The 21,956-nt window shown below is 33.6% G+C and overlaps 1 protein-coding gene across 4 annotated transcripts in view; it reads right to left on the bottom strand.

The window, feature by feature from the left end:
• The window catches only part of RIC-3 (RIC3 acetylcholine receptor chaperone), a 47,652-nt gene extending 32,067 nt beyond the window's left edge, over positions 1-15,585 (bottom strand). For 2 of the 4 annotated variants that reach the window (XM_090111200.1, XM_090111201.1), the window contains exon 1: positions 15,109-15,583. In XM_090111200.1, the coding sequence (XP_089967326.1) occupies positions 15,109-15,265 (157 nt within the window). In that variant the 5' untranslated portion in view covers positions 15,266-15,583. Of the gene's footprint in view, positions 1-13,797; positions 14,107-15,108 lie in introns of all 4 variants that reach the window. The other 2 variants (XM_090111198.1, XM_090111199.1) reach the window with 2 other exon arrangements.
• Positions 15,586-21,956: the final 6,371 nt, after the last annotated feature.

Genomic DNA, 21,956 nt, shown 5'->3' with positions numbered 1-21,956 from the left:
GATATAGCTTTGAATCAGCAATCCCTGATATGTCCCACAACCTAGTTTATCTGATTTAACGATATATCCGATAGGAACTATCAATTTTCAATCTCAATAATTACCTCCCAGACCAGACTACCTAATAAAATTAAAAGCGCGTTTACACCAGCTGACTTCCGTACGAAGCACACCCTGCACCCATCATTTCCAACAATGTGACACGGTGTCACCATAACATGCAAGCTCTATGTCGCATACGCTTACCGTTAGACGACCTTATTTGGTGACAATGGGTGACCGCCAACAATCATAGGTCTTGCAAACAACACGACAACTAAAAGCTCTTTGATATAACACGATGATAGCAATTTAGTCTATACTGTAAATGCACTAGAAGTTTTAGAAATTGTGGTACTTGTGCATCTTATGGTGCATTTTTACACTCGTGCGAAAAGCGATGCGAATAACTAACACGCATATAATGTAAACAGTGCACTGATTAGTTATTTCTTATGCGTTGAAATTTGTGTACCTATTCGTATAAGGTGCAATTTTTCGGGCATAATCAAAGGGAAGATGAATGTGTGAACAGCGACGACATTCGTATACGAATGTTTTGCCGAATGACGAACCCGAATGTTAATACCTATAGAAAATAAACCATTGTCTCACAGGAGAAAGTTCTAGGGCATTTAAGACAGTTTGTATTGCCTAAATGCAGTCTCCTTACCAAATCGCTTTCTAATAAAGTCAATACAAATTACAATCCCTATAATATTCTATGCTGCAAAGTGTCATCAAAATTCCATCATCATGTAAGAACTAAGAAGTTAGGAATGTGCAATAGCCATTGATATGGAATTCGTTACCGTTGAAAAAATTCTAAGGCCAAGTCCATCTGTCCATCTGTTTCTTGCAGATGGAAACGCTGCCTAAATTCAATGAAATTTGCTATAGAGGCGCACAAAATTCATGACCGTATTATTCTTTATGGCATGATGTATATAATCAAATATTTCAGTGGTATTTGTTTTAAAATATACATTCAATAGGCTAAATTAAACAATCCGCTAAAAACTAGTTTCTAAGCTAACAAGCGTCTTTACGCAACGCTTCGGGGATCGTCAATGACGAATTAAATTATCAAATATATGCAATGTTTATTGTGTTTTGTAATGTTGACAAACTCTTTATTAAATTGGTAATGAAATCTAGAATAAATGAAAAAGTAAACTGGCATATGGCAATTGAGAAATGTAAGTAAAAACCGGAGATTCACCGTCAAGGGGCAAAATATGTTTAAGATTTTATAAAAGACTTTCAAAAGTTCAACTAAGCTATAAATAAATTGAAAAAAAAACGGTAACTAGTTAATGTTTTAATTCCTACCCTACAGTATTTGAAACCTAAACCTAATATGATACCGTCTCTAACAATCTAGGTACGCCGTACGTATCCTATTTATTTTTATAACTTCCCAAATGCCATACAGTTAAATTTTGTCCACGTCTAAAATCGGGAATTTTTAGGGTCGGCGCATACGGACCACAGACTACAGCCTACTGGTACTGGTGGCCAGCAACAACTTATTAACGTTAAGACAGAAGACGCGAGTTCGAATCCCCCTCGTGATCGATGTTTTTCTATTCTTTAAAAATTTATATTTTTACATTTGAAAAGTATATAAAACTAAAACAGATTCAATCTATTCCTATAGTCCTACCAGCTTGATAATCAGATTACTTCCACATGTGGATTTTTCTAGAAACCATGTCGGCATTAAATTCGCAGAACTTCAGAGGATCATCTGTAATAGCAACGATTTGCGTAACATGACCATCTGCTAACGCGTACTATAATTAAATCTAACTATTAAAAACATCACATAAGCGTGAATACCATTTAAAGTCGTCTATCCAATTTATAAATGCGAAAGTAAAAATCTGTTTTACAACATCGAGATAGAAGGTACTACGTACTAGAGAGGCGATCGCTACTACACTCTCTTTAACACGAGCTAGAGGTAAGAATCACAAGTCTCTTTAGTCTGTGTCGGACTGTGCCCCCCGCTTGCCGCGTCAACACGTGTTATTGCTCTGTTCAAAATGCCTTCGTGTTTGCTTAGATATTGTTTTAACAGTTCCCATAATACAAACAAAGCCCGAGGAGTGACTTTTCACCAGTAAGTTTCCTTATTATGAGTAAGTCATGCATTTTACTAATATTGTTATCATTTTGCGAAAAATCACCACGCGTTCTGCGTTTCGCGCCATTTTTCATAGACTAACAGCACAGACGTGACACTATCGATGAGTCTGTTAAAAAAATGTAACTGGATTTTTTTAACTATGTATATACAATATCTACTAGGAAAGATTACCGTGGTGTAGTACCTAAATATTTATACTTTTACCCGACTACGCAAAGTAAAACGGTAGGTAGTTACGCATCCACCCCAACCCTCTGTATTAGGTTGAGCAATAGCCTTCCGCTGGCCTCAGCAAGACCACCGGAGAGTTCTTGCAATTTAGCATAAGCGTTGCAGTTATTGAAAAACATTTATTTCGCAATAAGGTATCGATTGTATCATTGCATGTAATTCTGGCATTAACATTTGTGACTCCAAATCGTCCACTTGTTATAGTTAATAATTAAATAAGTTTAATTTTAATTTTATTTTTTTTTTTTTAAAAAAGTCAACTCGCTCCCGCAAAGTTTAACTGGCGCAGCCGGTAGGATAGCCACATAAGGTCTGCATGTCTAGAGGTCTTCAAAATTAGCCCTAGAACATTGCTATAAAGGCCGTGCTATCCTGAAAGAACCGAAAAATAAATTTGTTAAACGACCACGACGAGGAATAATGGGATCGACGATCGGTTGGTGAGTAAAACTTTTTGCCATCCTTTCTGATATATTCCTATATCCTTTTCACGAGAGTGTAATTTTGACTTTTAACTATTTTTAACTGTTATTTTGGGATTGAACGTCTCGCATTATAACGGATCTGGCCCAGTAGACAAAGTAACAATTACAAAACGATAACGAAGTTAGAAATCGCAAAAATGTATGGGATTGACATACGCCGCGTTAGATCACGTGGTCTATCTAATGTCAATCCCATACATTTTTGCGATTTCTAACTTCGTTATCGTTTTGTAATTGTTACTTTGTCTAAGGCCCCTGGTTTTAATATGAAATTCTATTAAATCAGTAATTAGTTAGTTATACGTAAGAAATATCGTATTTAATTCTAAGAATTGTCTTGCATAAAACTCTGCACAGACTAATTAACTATAGAGTGTAACTTAATTAAAAGTTTTAAATTAGAAAATTAAATGATTTTTGCATAAAGAAATATTAATATTAATTGATTTAATTGATCTCAAAATCGATCGTAATTCAATTAATGATTTTTATATTTTATATGTGATTTTATAACTTATTTCAAGTTTTAATTTTTATAGTAATTGATAACATATATTTCTTTTATTGTGCTATATTTTAAGAATTTTTATTACTTATATTGTGTTTTAAATTGATTTCTGTGTGTGTGATTTTTATAATTCGAAATTATTGTAATTGGTTAAAGACTTCAGAACTTTAATTACTCTGTACTTATTTAACATGGAAAGCGTAAACGTAATAACAATTCCGAGTGATATGTTAAAGCTTATTCCTCTTTTTGGTGGAGACAAAAGAATTTTGAATTTATTCTTTCGAAAATGCGAATATATAATTAATAAATTTAGAGGGCATGAAGAGCAGAATATTTACGTTTTACATGCAATAACTAGTAGATTAATAGGCGATGCCGCCGCGTTATTATCGGAGCGCGAAGATATTAATACTTGGCCCGCGCTAAAAGAATTACTAGAACAACATTTTGGGGATCCGCGCAGTGAGGATTGCATAAAAATCTCGCTCGAGTCCTGCAAAATAAAATCCGGGGAAAGTTATCTTGAATTTTGTAATAGGATACAGAATATTAGATCGTTACTAATATCGAAGGTTAATTTATCGGTAGATACGGAAATTAAACGCGCGAAAATTGCGATTTATAATCATACAGCCCTGAACGTTTTCTTGTATAATTTGCCCGAAAACATGGTGCGAATTGTTAGACTAAAATCGCCTAATACATTAGAACAGGCTCTAGAAGTTGTGTTAGAAGAAGTTAATTTTCACGAACAATATCAGTCGCGCAATCGTACCCATAATAATACAACGGTGCCCCAATTTTTACAAAATCCTCAACAAAGATTTAATTTTGGGACACCAAATGTACCTCAAAAATTTGGTTTTAAATTCACACCCCAGCAACCGTTTAATAAAAATCCACAATTTGGTTATAAGCCACCGTTTAATAAAAACCCACAGTTCGGGTATAGGCCTTCATTCAATCAAAATCCACAATTTGGTTATAGACCAACATTAAATCAAAATCCACAATTTGGTTACAGGCCAACATTTAATCAAAACCCACAATTTGGTTATAGGCCTCCTGAAACTTTTGGTATGACGCCACAGAATTTCGGTCAAAGACCTCCTCAAAATAACCGCTTTGAGTCTACTGACGTTTCCATGAGGACGGCACCCCCTCGACCACAAAATATAACTCAGCCAGGTTTTAGAGTGAATGAAACCGACTTACATAATGACAATTCACTATATGATAATTATTACTATGGCTATAATCCTTACGACTATACGAATTATTATGGCTGTAATCCTTACGATACGAATTACGAATACGTCGCGAATAAGATTTATACACCCACTGACGATAATCAAGACGTTAATGTGCTTCCGTCTGATGAAGAAAATTTTCAAACGAAAGCCTCTACAAGGAAAAAATCATAGAATTAAATTGCGATCCAAATCTGAAATTTCCACACAATTATATTCCTGAAACTAATTCCAAATTTATGATTGATACTGGGAAGCAAAATTTTAACGCGGACGCTTTATCTAGAATTAGAGTTAACGCTACGCATTCCGATAATGAAAACGAATCTATGGTTGTTAATATAGGCGATAAAGACAATAGGCCAAGAGCGCGTAACGACTCTAGTACAATTACTATACCAGAACGCGATTCTAGTGAAACGATATCTATTCCCGACTCTGAAACTCTATCGGCGCTAAGTTCTCCTAGAACATGTGACTACCCAGTCAGGTCACCATCTGTAACGTCAAAATCGGATACAGTTCATTCAGCTAATATAGTAGAATCGTCCGGTATACCTATATTACATGAAGCAATAGATACGAAACCAAATCAAATTTTAGTATATACGTGGTTTAAGAACGAAATGCAAGTTCACGACCTTTCACGTGAAAAGCAAAAAGTAAAGGATAGGAGAGGTGGTGAAGATCAAATCAGTCTCCCTTCGGGAAAAATTATATTTGCGAAAGACGTTAATAAGCGAAAAAGCAAGGATAAGCCGCGATTCCATAAAGCTAAGGTTATAGGTCAAGGTTCAAGGAACGTTATATCGATAAAGATTGGTAAAAGGAAGACTATGGTCCCTATTAAAAATGTAAAACGCCTTCCGCGTTGTGGTGTTGGCTGATAGTGATGAAGTCCGCGCTGGCCCTTCAACTACAACTTCTTCAACATAACCCGGGAATTTCAAACTCAAACTCAAACTCAAACTCAAACTCAAACTCAAACATTTATTTATTCAATTAGACTTCATATAGAAGCACTTTTGAAACGTCATTACATATTTTAAAATTTACCACCGATTCGGAAAGCAGTATCTACGGAGAAGAACCGGCAAGAAACTCCATAGTTGCTCTTTTAAATCATGTCAGTTTTACAATTTTACAAAATACATATGTAACAACATATAAGTATTGTAATAACATGCCAAAGAACTGTCCTGTGGTTTTTACGCGACAACCCTCCATGGGTTTTTATCGTCCATATATTCCTGAATACTGTAGTACGCTCTCTGAACTAGTACATTTTTTATATAAGTTTTAAATTTAGAACTACTAAACTCTTTAATATTATGAGGAATTCTATTGTAAAAGCGTATACCTTGACCCATAAATGAATTTTTAACTTTAGCTAATCGGAAAAATGGCATTTCAATTCTATTTCTGTTCCTTGTGCCATAACAGTGTCTATCTCCTACTCTTGTGTGTAAGTCGGCGTTTTTGTGTACATGCAAAATATTATTAAATATATACTGTGATGGTACAGTAAGGATACCAGTATTCTTAAAGAGATCTCTTAGTGAGTCCCGAGCACGTAAATTATATATAGAACGAATGGCTCTTTTCTGTAAGATAAATATAGTTTCTATATCTGCTGCCCTGCCCCATAGTAGAATTCCATAGGACATAATACTATGAAAGTAGCTGAAATAAACCAATCTAGCTGTATCTTCATCGGTGAGATGTCTTACCTTTCGGACTGCATATGCTGCTGAACTGAGCTTACCTGCAGCGGTGTTGACATGGGCTCCCCACTGTAGTTTCTCGTCCAATGTTAACCCAAGAAATACAGTCGATTCTGTAGGGTGTAATACCTCCCCGTTCAAGGTAATATTTCTGCTTAACTTTTTAACGTTTGGTAGTAAAAATTCAACACAAGTTGTTTTTTTGGCATTTAATAATAAATTATTAGCAGTAAACCAGTCGGATATGTGTAAAAGAGCACTGTTCACTTCGTCAACATTTGGGTCATGCCTATCCACATTAAATATTAATGAGGTATCATCTGCAAACAGAACTATTTCACACCTATCCTGTAAATAATAAGGTAGATCATTGATATATACCAAGAACAAGAAGGGTCCTAAAATAGATCCCTGTGGAACACCAATGTTAATTGACGCACCGCTAGAACGTTCTCCATTAACAACTACAGTTTGTATCCTATCATGCAGGTATGAGGCTATGAGGTTCTGAGCTTGATTTATCCTGTGAAAGAAGGGCAAGCATATCTCCAAACAGACTATTGGACTATAATTAAGGTTTTAAATTTAGATAAGATAAATGATGATTTAAATTTTATTATTAGCAAATACAGAGAATTCGATAGTTTAATTAATAAGAATATTTCATACTTACACGATTTTCAAGTGGCAAAATATCACGCTGAATATATTCGCGACATAACGGTTCAGAAATACGAACAGTTAGTTCCACACAAACGTGTCAAGAGAGGTATCCTCAACCCTCTGGGTTCCTTAATTAAAATTATAACGGGAAATTTAGACTATAGTGACGCAATTAGATACGATAAACTTACAGCTAAACTTGAAAACGATCAGACTATCATTAGAAATAAAATTACCTTAATATCTAAAATGCTCGATAGTTTTATCAATTCTACTGAAGTCTTAAATCAAAATTCTAATATATTAGATAAGCGTTTAAAAATTGTAGAATCTATGATTAAGGAATTAGCATCTAAGGATAATCATTGGGTTTATACTACTTATGTTGTAAGCCTTTTAAATTTATTTGTTAGTAATTTTCGTTCTATTTTTATAAAATTAGGAGAAATAGAGACTGCTCTAGCATTTAGTAAAGTATCCATATTACATCAAAGTATTATTAATTCTACTGAGTTGTTGCAACATTTAATTCTTATATCTCAAACTGAAAATTTAGTGTTTAAAGCGAGTGAGGCAAATTTAGTAAAACTAGAAGAAACTATTAATGTTAAATCGTATATTAAACAAAACCAGATTACGTTCATAATGGAGGTTCCAATTACAGATAATTATACTTATAACTATTACAAATTATACTCTATACCTATGTACCGTGAATCCGATAGTAATACCGTTTCCATTTTTCCTAAATATCCTTACCTGTTGGCAAAGGGGATGAAATACTTACCGGTCGTAAAACCGTGCCGATCGCTCGCTGCTGGAGAACAATTTCTATGCGATGAACAAAATCAAACGCCATATCCTGAAACTACTTGCATAGAACAACTGCTTAAATTTGAAGGAAACCCAATGCACTGCGAACAACAGCTAATCAATATAGAGAATGCGAGAATTTCAAGAATCACACCTATAAGTTGGATACTTTTCTCAAAATACAGAAATACTCTGACTCAAATTTGCAATGGTGATGTCAGCAAATATCCTGTCGTGGGCACATACATAATGACCATCGACGAACCATGTAGCATCGAGATCCAGAATATAACGATTCGCCCTCACCAAGTAATCACTGAGAATGATCCTGTAGAACCAACAAAAATTATAGTTTTGCCGCAATTACCTGTGAATAGAACTCCAATATTATCCAGTACACGTGTACTCAATGCGAGGCATCAACTTGGACGAAGTTAAATATATGTCAACGATATTAAAGCAATCAGTGTTCAGTGATAGTGAAATGGTTAACAGTGAAAGAAATTTTAGATTCAGTGCTACTTTAGGCTATACGTCTCTATTTTTAATCTTTGTACTTGTAATTCTATTTTTACTTTACTTACTTCGTTATAAGATATTAAATGTAACATGTCTGCGAAATCATCGGATAGTTATTAAAAATGAACAAACCGATAATTTCGCACTTAAGGAGGGAGGAGTTACGCATCCACCCCAACCCTCTGTATTAGGTTGAGCAATAGCCTTCCGCTGGCCTCAGCAAGACCACCGGAGAGTTCTTGCAATTTAGCATAAGCGTTGCAGTTATTGAAAAACATTTATTTCGCAATAAGGTATCGATTGTATCATTGCATGTAATTCTGGCATTAACATTTGTGACTCCAAATCGTCCACTTGTTATAGTTAATAATTAAATAAGTTTAATTTTAATTTTATTTTATTTTTTTTAAAAAAGTCAACTCGCTCCCGCAAAGTTTAACTAGGTTATATTAAGTAATATTTATTTATTTACCTATTTTTATTTATTAAAAAAAGCCTAATCAATAGTTGTTCCAATAGGATTTATAAATTATTATGCACAACAATTACAAATAAACACAACATTCACAGAAACTAATACAGTAAAAGTTCCTTAATCGCGCTTCCTTTATTCGTGTTTTTACTATTCGCGGATTAAAAAAATGCGACCCAATTTCTATATTCACGACTAAAAATTTTTTTTATTCGCGGATTTAATAAGTACATACATAATAATAAAATTATTCCAATAGGTATCTTACCCAATATCCTTGTCAAATGGACTAATAAGAAAGTAAAATAGATCTTATAACAAGTTTGCCTAAAGTACATAATATTATGTTCTTAAATGATATCGCCGAGGCCTTTGACACAAGCCGCCTTTGTCGCAAGCCACCTCTGCAGCGATTGATGTTTTTGAGAATGTAAATAAACAGAATGGAAGCAACCTTATAACTCAATAAATAAAGTATATTTTTAAATGTAGTTCCGTTTATAGTAAAGTTACAAAAATTGTGATCGAGTAAGGGGGCGTCCATAAATTACGTGAGGTGTTTTTTTAAATTTTCTGCACCTCCCTCCCCCCCTGGTGAGATGTCGTGAGAATTTATTCAACCCCTCCCCCATCCTCGAATCTCGCGTGAGATTTTTCAAAATGTGAGTTTCTTATACGTAAACGCCATCAACATTGAATCATCGTATCCATTTAAATTACATCATGAAGCAAAAACTGATAAAACTATTGATTACTACACAAAACGACAAAAGCTTAATAAATTGATATTATTTAAAGGAAATTAAAATACATAGTTTAATATAAAATCCTCGTTTTATTAATTCCCTAGTATCAGTACCACCAGATAGTACCGAGTAAACAGATTGCACAATGTGTCGCATCTGCACGCATTGCTTAATCTTTGAACTTGAAGCCACGCCTCGCTCGTTCCACACGTACCCCACCACATCGGCCGCGCGCAATGTTTTTGTTTGGAATAACCCCTCTAGTAATATATCTCGATGTTTTACAATAAAATCGTGTTAAGAAATTACAAGAAATTACAAAAAAATGACTTATTCATAACCTTTCATTGTAATAGTTTAAAAATTGAAAGCCCAGCTTCACCACAAGGTCTGAATGATACAGACCTTACATAAAAAGAGAGTTTAATCATTGCTAAGCAGTAGATGAAGCAAAGTCAAGCAGTAGTAAATTGCTAATTGAGTAATTATTTTATAACAGAAGGCGATTGAAAATACATTATTTTGTACCTTCATTTGCATGTAACAAGTATGGTTTACACAATATATATCAGCTGATAATTGAGCTTAATTATATAACTGAACGTACAGTGAAATGTAATAAACTAATGTATTTATTTGAACAGATTTTACCCACATGTTGCCAAAGAATTCACCGTTTCACAAACATATTTACAGAGACCTAAATAATACAATATAAACATGTCCTTAGAATATAATTATATGTCTAAGATAAACTTGAACATGTTTATTATAAAAATATTTACTTGTAAAGCTGTTTGGTTTCTATTTATGATTAATAAATGAGTGTGTGCGTTACCCAGGCAAAATGTTTTGCTTTAGAGAGATGAGACTTAAACAAATAATTAGTGTATCATGAGGAGCAATTTGTTTACTAATAGCAAAATTTGTTTGAATTGTAGTTTTTAAGTTATTTAAGAAAAACAAATTTTGCTGGAGTAACGTTTGAAACGTTACCCAGGCAAAATCGTCTTTCAAAAATTAGTTTCAGCACGGAACCAAATACATGAATAGATAGCTTTTGTTGCGTAGTAAATGTTTATAAATAGCAAAATTTGTGTGTGGTATAGTTCTTTAGTTATTTAAGATTTTGCTGCGGTAACGTTTTGGGATTTCCCAGATCTCGAAAACGGCTCAACGCAGAAGTTTGAAAAAAATACCAATAAAAGACCTCAATTTGTTTAAATTTGTTTAATCATTAGTTTTTGATTTGGTTGACGTAAACCAATGTAATTAAATGGTTTCAAAAATCAGAAGAAACGGGTTTGCAAGTAAACCAATACACTTATAACCAAATAAACAGCTGTAAAAAATACCCGTGGTTCGACGCTTGTTTACATCAGAAATATTAGATTTCATACTTTACACATTAAGAAGATAAAAACAAATTTGATTTATTTTAGACTGGTCGTACTTTAGCGATCAAATACGCAGTTCCCATAACATTAAGAAACATGGCATACTTTAAACAAATTAAAATGATTCCTGAAAATTCCTTCCTGTTAATTGCAGCTTTGAATTACGGCTCTAATGAAAGTTATCTCAAAAACAAGATTATGTCAGCAATTCTCTAATGAGCCGACCAAATTGAAAAGGTCACATAAAAGCGACCGCACCATACATAAGCGCAACCATCTGAAATGAACAGGATAATATAGATGTTTTGTTAGTACAGTTGAATACAAAAGTTTTCTGGTCAGGTTAGTTAAAATAATAAAATGGTTAAGATTCATTATTTTTATTTAAAAAATCAGTCTCATACAAATTATATGTATTGCTTTGCCTTAGCATCAACATTTTTGAGTTTTGTTACGTGTTACTTAGAGTGAATATTTTAACATTACATGTGACTGCCACAGGTGGATAACCCGTGAACCAATCATTGTCAAAGCGTCGTAACCTTCTTTTAACTTAATGTTGAAATATCCACTCTAAGTAACACGACATAAAGCTCATATTTCAATACCACAGTATAGTACAGTAAGGGTAAAAGGTCTAATTGGAATATAACGTTTCCTATGGTCTTACTTGAATATTTTAATTTATTTTAATTTTGAAAATAAATCGTTTATTTTTTAATGATTTTTAATTATTTTTACTTCATACTGAAACACAACTGTACTGTAAAATAAAAACATTTAATACTCACATCGTTCAAAGACGTTGTCGTACACACACACATAAACCACAAGCACTTCTCTCCAAAACACTTGGTTCACGACTGATTGTTTCATTGGTTCGGTCGGAGCTAGCGTACCCATAGATAGAGCGTACTCAACTACTCACAGCTAAAGAGTAAGTAAGACAAGGCATATAGCTGTTGCGTTGCATTGCACACAGCGATGCGCGCTGCTCTGACTAGCATCAAGAACGTTAAAACGTTTTTAGCGTGGCTTTGCGTTGTGGTATCAAAATAAAACATTTGGTTTAACAGAAACAACAAATTAAGTACTAAAAATATAGCTACATGTATATATGTTTGTATTGTTTTAAATCACACTATAAATTATACACTATGATATTACACTTTTATTAACTAGTAAAAATTGTGTAATATGGTACTGCACTTAAAAAATATTAAAAAATCGGCTTCACGAATAACGTTTTTCTGCTTAACTGTACAAAACATCGGTTACCAAGCTGCTAATTTGCGAAGATTACCCGTACGTACGGTGCAGTCGCTTTTACGTGACCTTTTCAATTTGGTCGGCTTATTAGAGAATTGCTGACATATTCTTGTTTTTGAGATAACTTTCATTAGAGCCGTAATTCAAGGCTGAAATTAACAGGGAAGAATTTTCATGAATCATTTTAATTTGTTTAAAGTATGCCATGTTTCTTAATGTTATGGGAACTGCGTATTCGATCGCTAAAGTACGACCAGTCTAAAATAAATCAAATTTGTTTTTATCTTCTTAACGTGTAAAGTATGAAATCTAAAATGTCTGCTGTAAACAAGCGTCGAACCACGGGTATTTTTTACAGCTGTTTATTTGGTTATAAGTGTATTGGTTTACATGTAAACCCGCTTCTTCTGATTTTTGAAACCATTTAATTACATTGGTTTACGTCAACCAAATCAAAAACTAATGATTAAACAAATTTAAACAAATTAAGGTCTTTTATTGGTATTTTTTTCAAACTTCTGCGTTGAGCCGTTTTCGAGATCTGGGAAATCCCAAAACGTTACCGCAGCAAAATCTTAAATAACTAAAGAACTATACCACACACAAATTTTGCTATTTATAAACATTTACTACTCAACAAAAGCTATCTATTCATGTATTTGGTTCCGTGCTGAAACTAATTTTTGAAAGACGATTTTGCCTGGGTAACGTTTCAAACGTTACTCCAGCAAAATTTGTTTTTCTTAAATAACTTAAAAACTACAATTCAAACAAATTTTGCTATTAGTAAACAAATTGCTCCTCATGATACACTAATTATTTGTTTAAGTCTCATCTCTCTAAAGCAAAACATTTTGCCTGGGTAACGCACACTAAATGAGTTCCTACTAAGATAGATTATACCTTATATTTATTCATTAGTATTCTTAGGGACATTTTAAATAAAAATTATCTCAATATACCTACCTAATTTTATAAAAAATGTGTATTAAAAAATGTAAATAGTGTGTTTTTATATTAAAAATCTACAATATTTAGTTCCGTTTTCCAAGTCTTAATCTTTATTTGTGAGTTAAAAACTGCACAAACAAAAAACAATCACATGACAACACATTATCATTATGTGCATCATATTTTGTTATCTTGAGCGAACTGGTTGCTCGTTTTAAATTTTTAATACCTTTGCATGTATGTATTTATTTTAAGAATGAAGTTCATATTTTAAATGTTGATATTATCTTTCAAATTAATCTATTCGGTCCAAAATGTTAAATTACGAAATTGAGTGAATTCTTCATTCATGAAAAAAAGTATATTATTATGTATTGAAAAGTTTTAAACCTTTTAAGTAATTTGTCACCTTATGCGATAGGTTACTTATATTCCTTTACTACTCAAAATACTTCACACAAATGTTAGTAATAAATTATTTAAAATGAAGTTACGTCCCCTCCCACAAATGTTAATCACAAACAAAATATTAGTCACAAAACACCATGCCGATTCAATACAATCAAACCACTAACAGTCTTGCAGGGTCCATGAGTTGACCGGCGAATGCGGACTCAGGCTGTAGATAGGAACTCCAAAGTGTTCCCGCAAGCATGAACTATTTGTATTCTTTAACGCTTCCACTAGTTTCTTTGTACTCTTGCCGACGTTTTCATCCCTCTTTAGAAAAGCTGCGATATCCACACCGCAGCTCTCATTGACTGCTTTACGACATTCCGCAGCAGATTGTGGTGTCGGCTTGCTAACTCCCAGCGCAGAGTTGCAGACTTCATTCACTAGCTCGAGTATGGCAACGTCCGTTTGAAATATCACTTCACAGCAGCCTAAATTGCGTGATTAGAAGGTGTTAGCTTAAATAAATACACATTATTCCTCATAGAAATGTTTTTCATGAATGTTAAAATTATTATTAAAACTTAAAACTTCAAATGTTCATAGCTTTAAGATTTGAACATTATAGTGAAAAGACTATTAATTAAATTATTTTATATAACTAATTGCTATTGTTTTTGTAAATATTAAAACAATGTTTGTATATTCAAATTAAAATTGGTATAAAATCCACGGAATAAGAAGTTTTTAAATATTTCATTAACAATTATTTTTTATAGTAATTGAGTTATTTATAGCTATATTCATTAAATAAATAAAACATTTTGTTGCACACAAAACAGAAAAACCTAAATTTGCAATTTTTCAGCAATGAAACATGCAATAAAAATTACTATACTTAATAGTAAACCAGATTGAAGACATTATTAATTATAACATTACAAATTGTGGTCTATTAATTAAAACCTACTATACAGCTTAATGTCATTAAAATTTTAAATTTACAATTTATTTTCCTTGTATAATCATATTTCATACATTAACAATGTCCACAAATGGATCATTTAAAATATTTCATAGCAGTTGTAATTTTTTCACAAGTTCGGATAGCTAATTAGATAATAATAACCATAAAAAGTGATTTTAAACATTGGCAAGTACATGAATAAGACCTATGTGTGCGATTTTTCCTAGTTACACAATTATCTAGCACATTCCAATCAGATCTCGTGTAAACATTAATTCTCAGTCAACAACTGGACCGCAACTCTTATTTGCATAGCTATGTCTTTTCATACGTAAACAAACGCTTCGGAAATTTTCAACATACGTATTTTATTCTAAAAATTACGATAACTTCGCTAATTTATTGTCTAATTTACGCCTCTAATACGAAATTACGGACGTATAATTAGACTTACTAACGCTTCACTAGCACTAGGTCGCAGTGCAGCGATATTGACATTGAGCTAGAGTTAAAAATACCTATTTACCTGCCTCCCGGTCGAACTTGTTCGGCTTTAGCTGCTCCTGCGTGTGGCCCAGGATCAGAGGAGACAGGATTCTGGGCCACAACACTGCGAAACATCCCACAACAATCACTAAAACGAACATCGTCTTTCGCGGACCTAACACCTCGTCGTTCGCCATTATCTCGTCGTGTTTTCGTATCGTTATTCACGCACAGAGCCGGTCGCACTCTACGGGAACATATTCGTGTGTGATATAAATAAAGTTTTCCTTCGTTTCATCCACGAGAAAGTGCAGAGCGACGCAATGACAGCTGTCAGACACCCTCCGCCCCGCGGTGCGGGAGCGATCGGAAAATCGTACGCGAATTTATTACGGGAGCGTTTGCCGGTTGCCTTCTTCGATCTTCTTTAGTAGAACGCCGATGGATTGAGCTGGCTCGATGTGACACAGCCGTATATAATATTCAATCAGCTATGCCGACATCTTGCCTTCCCAGCCACCGGCTTGTAGAGTAGTGAAATCGTCGGTCCGGTCACTAGATTAGTTCAAATATTGACAGAGTAAATTATCGTTTGACGGGCGAGCGTGCGGCGCTCGCGGGCAGAACTCGGTACAATATGCCTGGGCGCGGAGGCGGCGCTGGCTAATAACCCTTCCCCACCGCGGCATGGTCTACGCGCGCAAGATGAATACCAATTAGCCGCACCGTAGGTATTTGTCATTAGATGGTGTCTTATGGAGTAAGGTACTCCCTAACCCATGAAGTACTTTTCCACCAACTTCCACGTGAAGCCTATTTTGAATTATAAAACTGGCTACCGTCACACCCAACTCATAACGGGTGACGCATAATCGCTTGTATTCGTTGCTCCGTGCCTGACTATAATATGTACTTAATACAGGTTTTATACTATTTAAACATGTTTAAAATGCTACTGCTTACTTATAGAATAACATTAAATAAGATTTTATTATTATGTAGTACAAACAATGTGGTTGTATGAAGTGTAGTCTTATTGGATGGAGAACAAGATTTTTGAAATCTACGAACCACAATTTGTATTAAATTTCTCGACATTTTATGGAGAAAACAAACAACATACTATTTGCATGATACTTACTTACATATAATATTTTCGAATTTCAGTTTTCACATTTTACGGTGGAACTGACCTTTCACGAAAAAACTACGCGGCTGAAATTTTTATACCGATAAATTATATAGAATTTTTTAGCATGTTAAATAATAAATATGTACGTAAAATGTAATCCCTGAAAATTATGTATAATTATGTGTAGCTATGGAAATCTATATACATACAACTAAAGTGTACATTGTTTTTCATTTGTAACTAAGTACTTTGTAGGAAGCTAATTGTAACGGTCTATTTCAAATATAACCGACGCGGCGATTCTTGGTTCCTTCGTTCTCGAGATAATATTTAAATAAAATAAAAATCATTAAAGGAAAAATAAAAGACATGTTTTTTGGAAGATATGGATGTATGAACATAATTCACCTTCCAATAAAGAAGAGAATGGGTTGACTTTTTGGTACTGCTTTAAAAAAAGCTTTGAGTAAAAAAGTAGCTATCCTGTAATAGAAAAGAAGGAAGGAAAGACTCAGGATACCATTTTGGCTCTCATAAATTATATGTATCACAAAAAATAACATACAAAACAGTTCTCATCGAAATTCTGAAGTTATGTAGCTATTTCAGGCGAGATAAATAATTCAGGATGATATCAGTTTTCAGTAGGCAAGCAATGAAGTTAGAAAAAATAAAGGTATTCCTAAAATTTGCAAAATTAACCACCATCTACCATAGAAATCGTCAAACATAGATATTTCCAATCCAACTATAATATTATATAGGTACCTAATATTTTGATCAAACAATGATGAAGTAAAACAATATCACCTTTATACGTTAATTTAAAAGATAAGACTTTCTCACGAATAAAACAAACTTCCCTTCATCGGTTCTAACTTCTTTATCCGCACCCCAAGGATGCGTTTCCTCTACAAAAGTAAACATAATATCTTATATCCTGCATGTTTACAGTATTAAAAATTTTTTAGAGGGTATACGCGCTTTAAAGACTAAAAAAAATCATGAATTGAGAACTTCAACTCAAACTGTAATTACTGTAATCATAGAATTTGCATGTCTGCTTACATATTTTTATTATTTAGGTACACATTTTATTCCTTGTTGAACATCGCATGCGGTGCAACGAAGGAAGAACGAGGAATAAAGCTAAGGAATAAAGTCAATTTTATTATTACATAAATTTATTATTTTAAGTCTGCTTTCAGGCCATGCTGCATATATGTTTTCAGGTCAGATCCAAGAATGTGTAGAAAATAAAATATATCTAATACTCAATAACCTTTATAAAAACAGTTGTTTTTTACGTGTCGTATGTACTACCTTTACATCTGCATATCATTGGTGTCTATAAAGGAAGACACGACGAGACGATATAGGAAGTAGGAACCGTCATAGTCGCTATAGTAAGTAGTCAAATAATTTCTGGAAAACTCCAATACTTAAGGCAGCAAAACGTAGCTCAAAGCCTTTACTATGGGACAATCACCATTTCGATATACCATTTGTATGCAATGCGCATACATCCCTTGTACAAACAATAGGCTGGTAGCGCTCCTTTCCACGCAGGAAACGTCGCACGCGCAGCAACTACGAAGTGAGTTGCCATATATAAAGCGTCTACCTGGATGCAAGAGACAGCGGCCATAAACACGGGACATCCTGGTTAGTTTCCGGTGAAGTTTTGGTTCATTGCGGAAATGCGTGATTCAAATTTAAGTTGCGCGATTTCCGTATTCTATTTTCGTTTTAACGGTTAGGCCTTTTGTATTCTAAAGCTTTTTTAAATATATAAAAATAGTTAATATGCCTGGATGAAAGACACTTAGCTAAGCGGATTGAGATTACATTACAATAGAATGTACCCAGTAGTAACACTTCATCTTCATCTTGTGCTCATTCCTGTGCCTATCGCTAATGTCCATTTGGCTGTCCTCGAGAGCAGCAGTAGTAAAACTATGATTTAAATCTACTTTTTGTGCATAAAATTTATATTCACGCAGGATCAATAACTAAACAGTAGGTACCAGTAGATAGGTTATGGGCAGGTATATATGTCTGCCTATACCCTACAATATACATACTGCCTATATATAGCAGGCACTTAAAATTTGCAATCAACATATAAAATAACCTCTATCCTCTAACCTCTATTAATTTCAGATCTGTTCAAAAGATTTACAGCTGTCAAATTTTAAATCTCGATAAATATGTTTCATAATTTTAACATTCATGGTTTAGCAGTTAACACATTGCAATTTTACGAGTTACATTAATTATTATTATGATGGGAACTAATGTTCACCTCATATTAGGTTTAATAGGTTTCAAGAATTATAATGGAAAGTTCCTATGTACAAGGTGGTACCGTACAAGTGATGATGAAGTTAGGTATACGTTGTTTAAAGTTTAAAGCGCGTCACACACGGTGAAGATACTATATAATATTTTATCTTATGTACCATTTAAACTTCATCTACTAGTCAACTGTAAAATGTAAACTTCCATTTTCAAAATTCAAATTTTATTCTTCGTCTTCGTACATCATACTTCGTACTTCATAGCCCGTAGAGCCACAATAGAGCATAGGTAATAGGTATTGTCTATTGACGTTTTTTTTTATATCGCCTTTTTCGTAGTGCACGTGCTAGGTACCTATGTAGGTATTTACTTATCAGATTTTATATTATTAATAATTATAATTAATCGTGGTATTAGCAGAAAATTAGCAGTAACTATGTCGAAAGGGCAGTGGGCGCCACAGATGAATGGATGATGTAACGAGATGATTCACTCAATTAATTAGAATACGCCTTCTTTACACTATTAACTGCATTTTAATGAGTAACTTAACCGACTTAAGTTTACTGAAAGCTATATAAACAAACCACATTAAAAAGCTTTATTGCACGCCTCATAAGCGAAGCGTTGAGGTGGGTACTACTGTCACTTCGCGCAAAACATCTGATTTTTCAAACTTAAAATGTCTTTATGTATCATACATTGCACTTGTAAGATAATACATACACACACATATTAAGAAAAAACACTATTTTTACCGTTCATGATATTTTTGATGTCATTTTTGTTATTTAAACTAGTTAAAAAACAGTTTAAAAAAGTTCTGTCTTGGACGTCCGTGTGTCTGTATGTGCGGATCCTTTTTCTTGTTAACACGATAGCGACCGAAATACTTTACTAATCGAGTCTTTTTTTTTTTCTCTTACGCTTGAGTATGCTCAGGAATAGAACCCTTTCATTTTTCAGGGTCTGATTCGATGTGGTTTAATTGTTATTAAATAAACAAAAATAATAATTAATAAATATTTATTAAAAAAAATTATGAGGCGTGCACTTTTGGATTTTCCAAATTATTTTTAAATTAGTGCCTTTGTACGTAAATATAAATTTGTACTAATTTGGTAGTTACTCAGTGAATCATTTAACCATCATTTACCTAACTATAAAATAATTTTGCTTTACGAAACAGTTGAAAACTATTGTTTTTATGAATGCTTTTCAATTGTGCATTTTTGCATACGTTTCACATCATTTTAGGAATTATAATTATTGTATTTCTATATCACCATATAAAATAATAAATAATTGTAATATGACAGTGTAGCAGCTTAATTGCCTCATAATTTCAGTCGTAGGACATCATTTACTTTAGCTTTAATATAATAGGCACAATACTAGGTTTCCAATATTTGTTTCTAAAAAAGGTTGAAAGTAAAATTTAATAATAAAATTAAAGTAAGGAAAATCAATAATTTCAATAAATTCATAATTCTCTCAAGGTCTTTCATACATTTCTAACATGACTGCATCAACCTGCATTTTAAAGTAGCTACTTTATTAGATACTAAGCATAACTATTAACTATTAACCATATTATTAACTACTAGCGGTCCGCCCCGGCTTCGCCCGTGGTACATATTTACGTTTTCTCTACATAAGAACCATCCTCGTACTTCAAGGAATATAATAGAAAATAATAATCGAAATCGGTTCAGCCATTCACACGTGATGCCGTGACAACGCGAAACGGGTGCAGACCCGCCGCCTTTTTAATTTTTATAGCTCCCGCCGCGCAGCGCGTCGAACGCGGCAACTGATACACAAAAATAATCCTTATGGCATGATTCTGTATTCACGCGCGATGACTTATAACGTATTTCATGTATAACTTTGGTGTTTCTACACCGATTTACATGATTCTTTTACTATAACCTGCCCAGGAGTATGAAGAATAATTGTGCCAAATTTAGTTAAAATCCGTCGGGTAGTTTTTGTTTCTATAACGAATATACAGACAGACAGACAGACAGACAGACAGACAGACAGACAAAAATTTTACTGATTGCATTTTTGGCATCAGTAGCGATCCCTTATTACCCCTTCATAGTTTTTTTTTAAATATATTTCATGTACAGAATTGGCCTCTCTACAGATTTATTATAAGTATAGATTAACCAGGGAGCTCCCTGCCACATATAATATCACAATACTCTACCTACTAGTCCCTGCCACGTAGAACAAATCATACGACGACATGATGGGAAGCAGGCCTACGCTATCGTAACTTATCTATGGTTACTTTCAAAACTACGTTGGATACTTACTAATATTATTAGCAGCAATGTCCTCTTCATTTCGGGTGTACCCACTGAATATTTAATTACCTACTTTTTTTTCAATAAATTCAGCAAAGACGGATATACTTACTCACGTTCACGTTTTATTAGTGGAATGTAAAACTGTCAAATATATTTACCTAGCTTCTTTTACAACTAGTATTTAGCCCAAGTCAGGCAGAAGCTAGTAAATGTGATGAGCAGTCGCGTGCGCATATCTCCGCGTGCCGCTATTGTAGTGTACGCGAGCTGAATGTGAGAACGAGTTGGTGATATACAGAGTCGCATCGTGGTCGGTACAGTACAGTTTGATAGTAACAGATAATATTATACAGATTACAGAATGCTTTATGGCTGTAGGTTACTCGTATAGTTATGCTTAGTCTATACAAATATTATAAAGAGGAAAGGTTTGATTTTTTGTTTGTTTGTTTGTTTGTATGAATTGAATAGGCTCCGAAACTACTTGGCAGATTTGAAAAATTATTTCACTGTTGGAAAGCTACATCATTTCTGAGTGACATAGGCTAGGTTTTATCCCGGAAATCCCACGGGAACGGGAACTATGCGGGTTTTTTTTTGAAAACGCGGGCGAAGCCGCAGGCGGAAAGCTAGTATCTAATATACTGAAACTTTTCTTGAGCCCATTACTAAATATAGAATATTATGTTTATGGATAGAACTGATAGTGTAGCAGAGCTATTACGAAATTATGTGTTAAAACGTTTTAATAAAATAAACACAATTTGTTCTTACAGGCTAAAATTGATAGTCATTGAAATCATCTTCCTTTTCTTTCTTTCAAATTTCTCTCAGAAACAGTACCTATGTTAAACGTATCAGTGACGTTCCAAATATCGTCCCGTATGTTTTCACGTAGGTCCCAATGTTCAGCCAACAAAAAAGGGACCAAAAAAACGGTTTCTTTTTATACATTGACAGGTCCAACTTGAATTAATATGTCGTGGTTGTTCGAACCTTTGGGTTTTATCTTAAGTGAAAAAACACGAGTTTATATCCAACGAATGAGTATTATAAATATTTACATACATGTTTTTATCTTTGGATGTACCTATATAAAAATGTTCATGTAAAATGCTGAAAGGGCATAGCAACAAT

The sequence above is a fragment of the Colias eurytheme genome, chromosome 16 (assembly GCF_061535395.1).
Source record: "Colias eurytheme isolate Ceu_HAF_F1 chromosome 16, ilColEury1 Martin Lab GWU primary, whole genome shotgun sequence".
Lineage (NCBI taxonomy): Eukaryota > Metazoa > Arthropoda > Insecta > Lepidoptera > Pieridae > Colias > Colias eurytheme.
The sequence above is the reverse complement of the archived record's forward strand: the minus strand, read 5'-3'. Positions and strand labels throughout refer to the sequence as shown.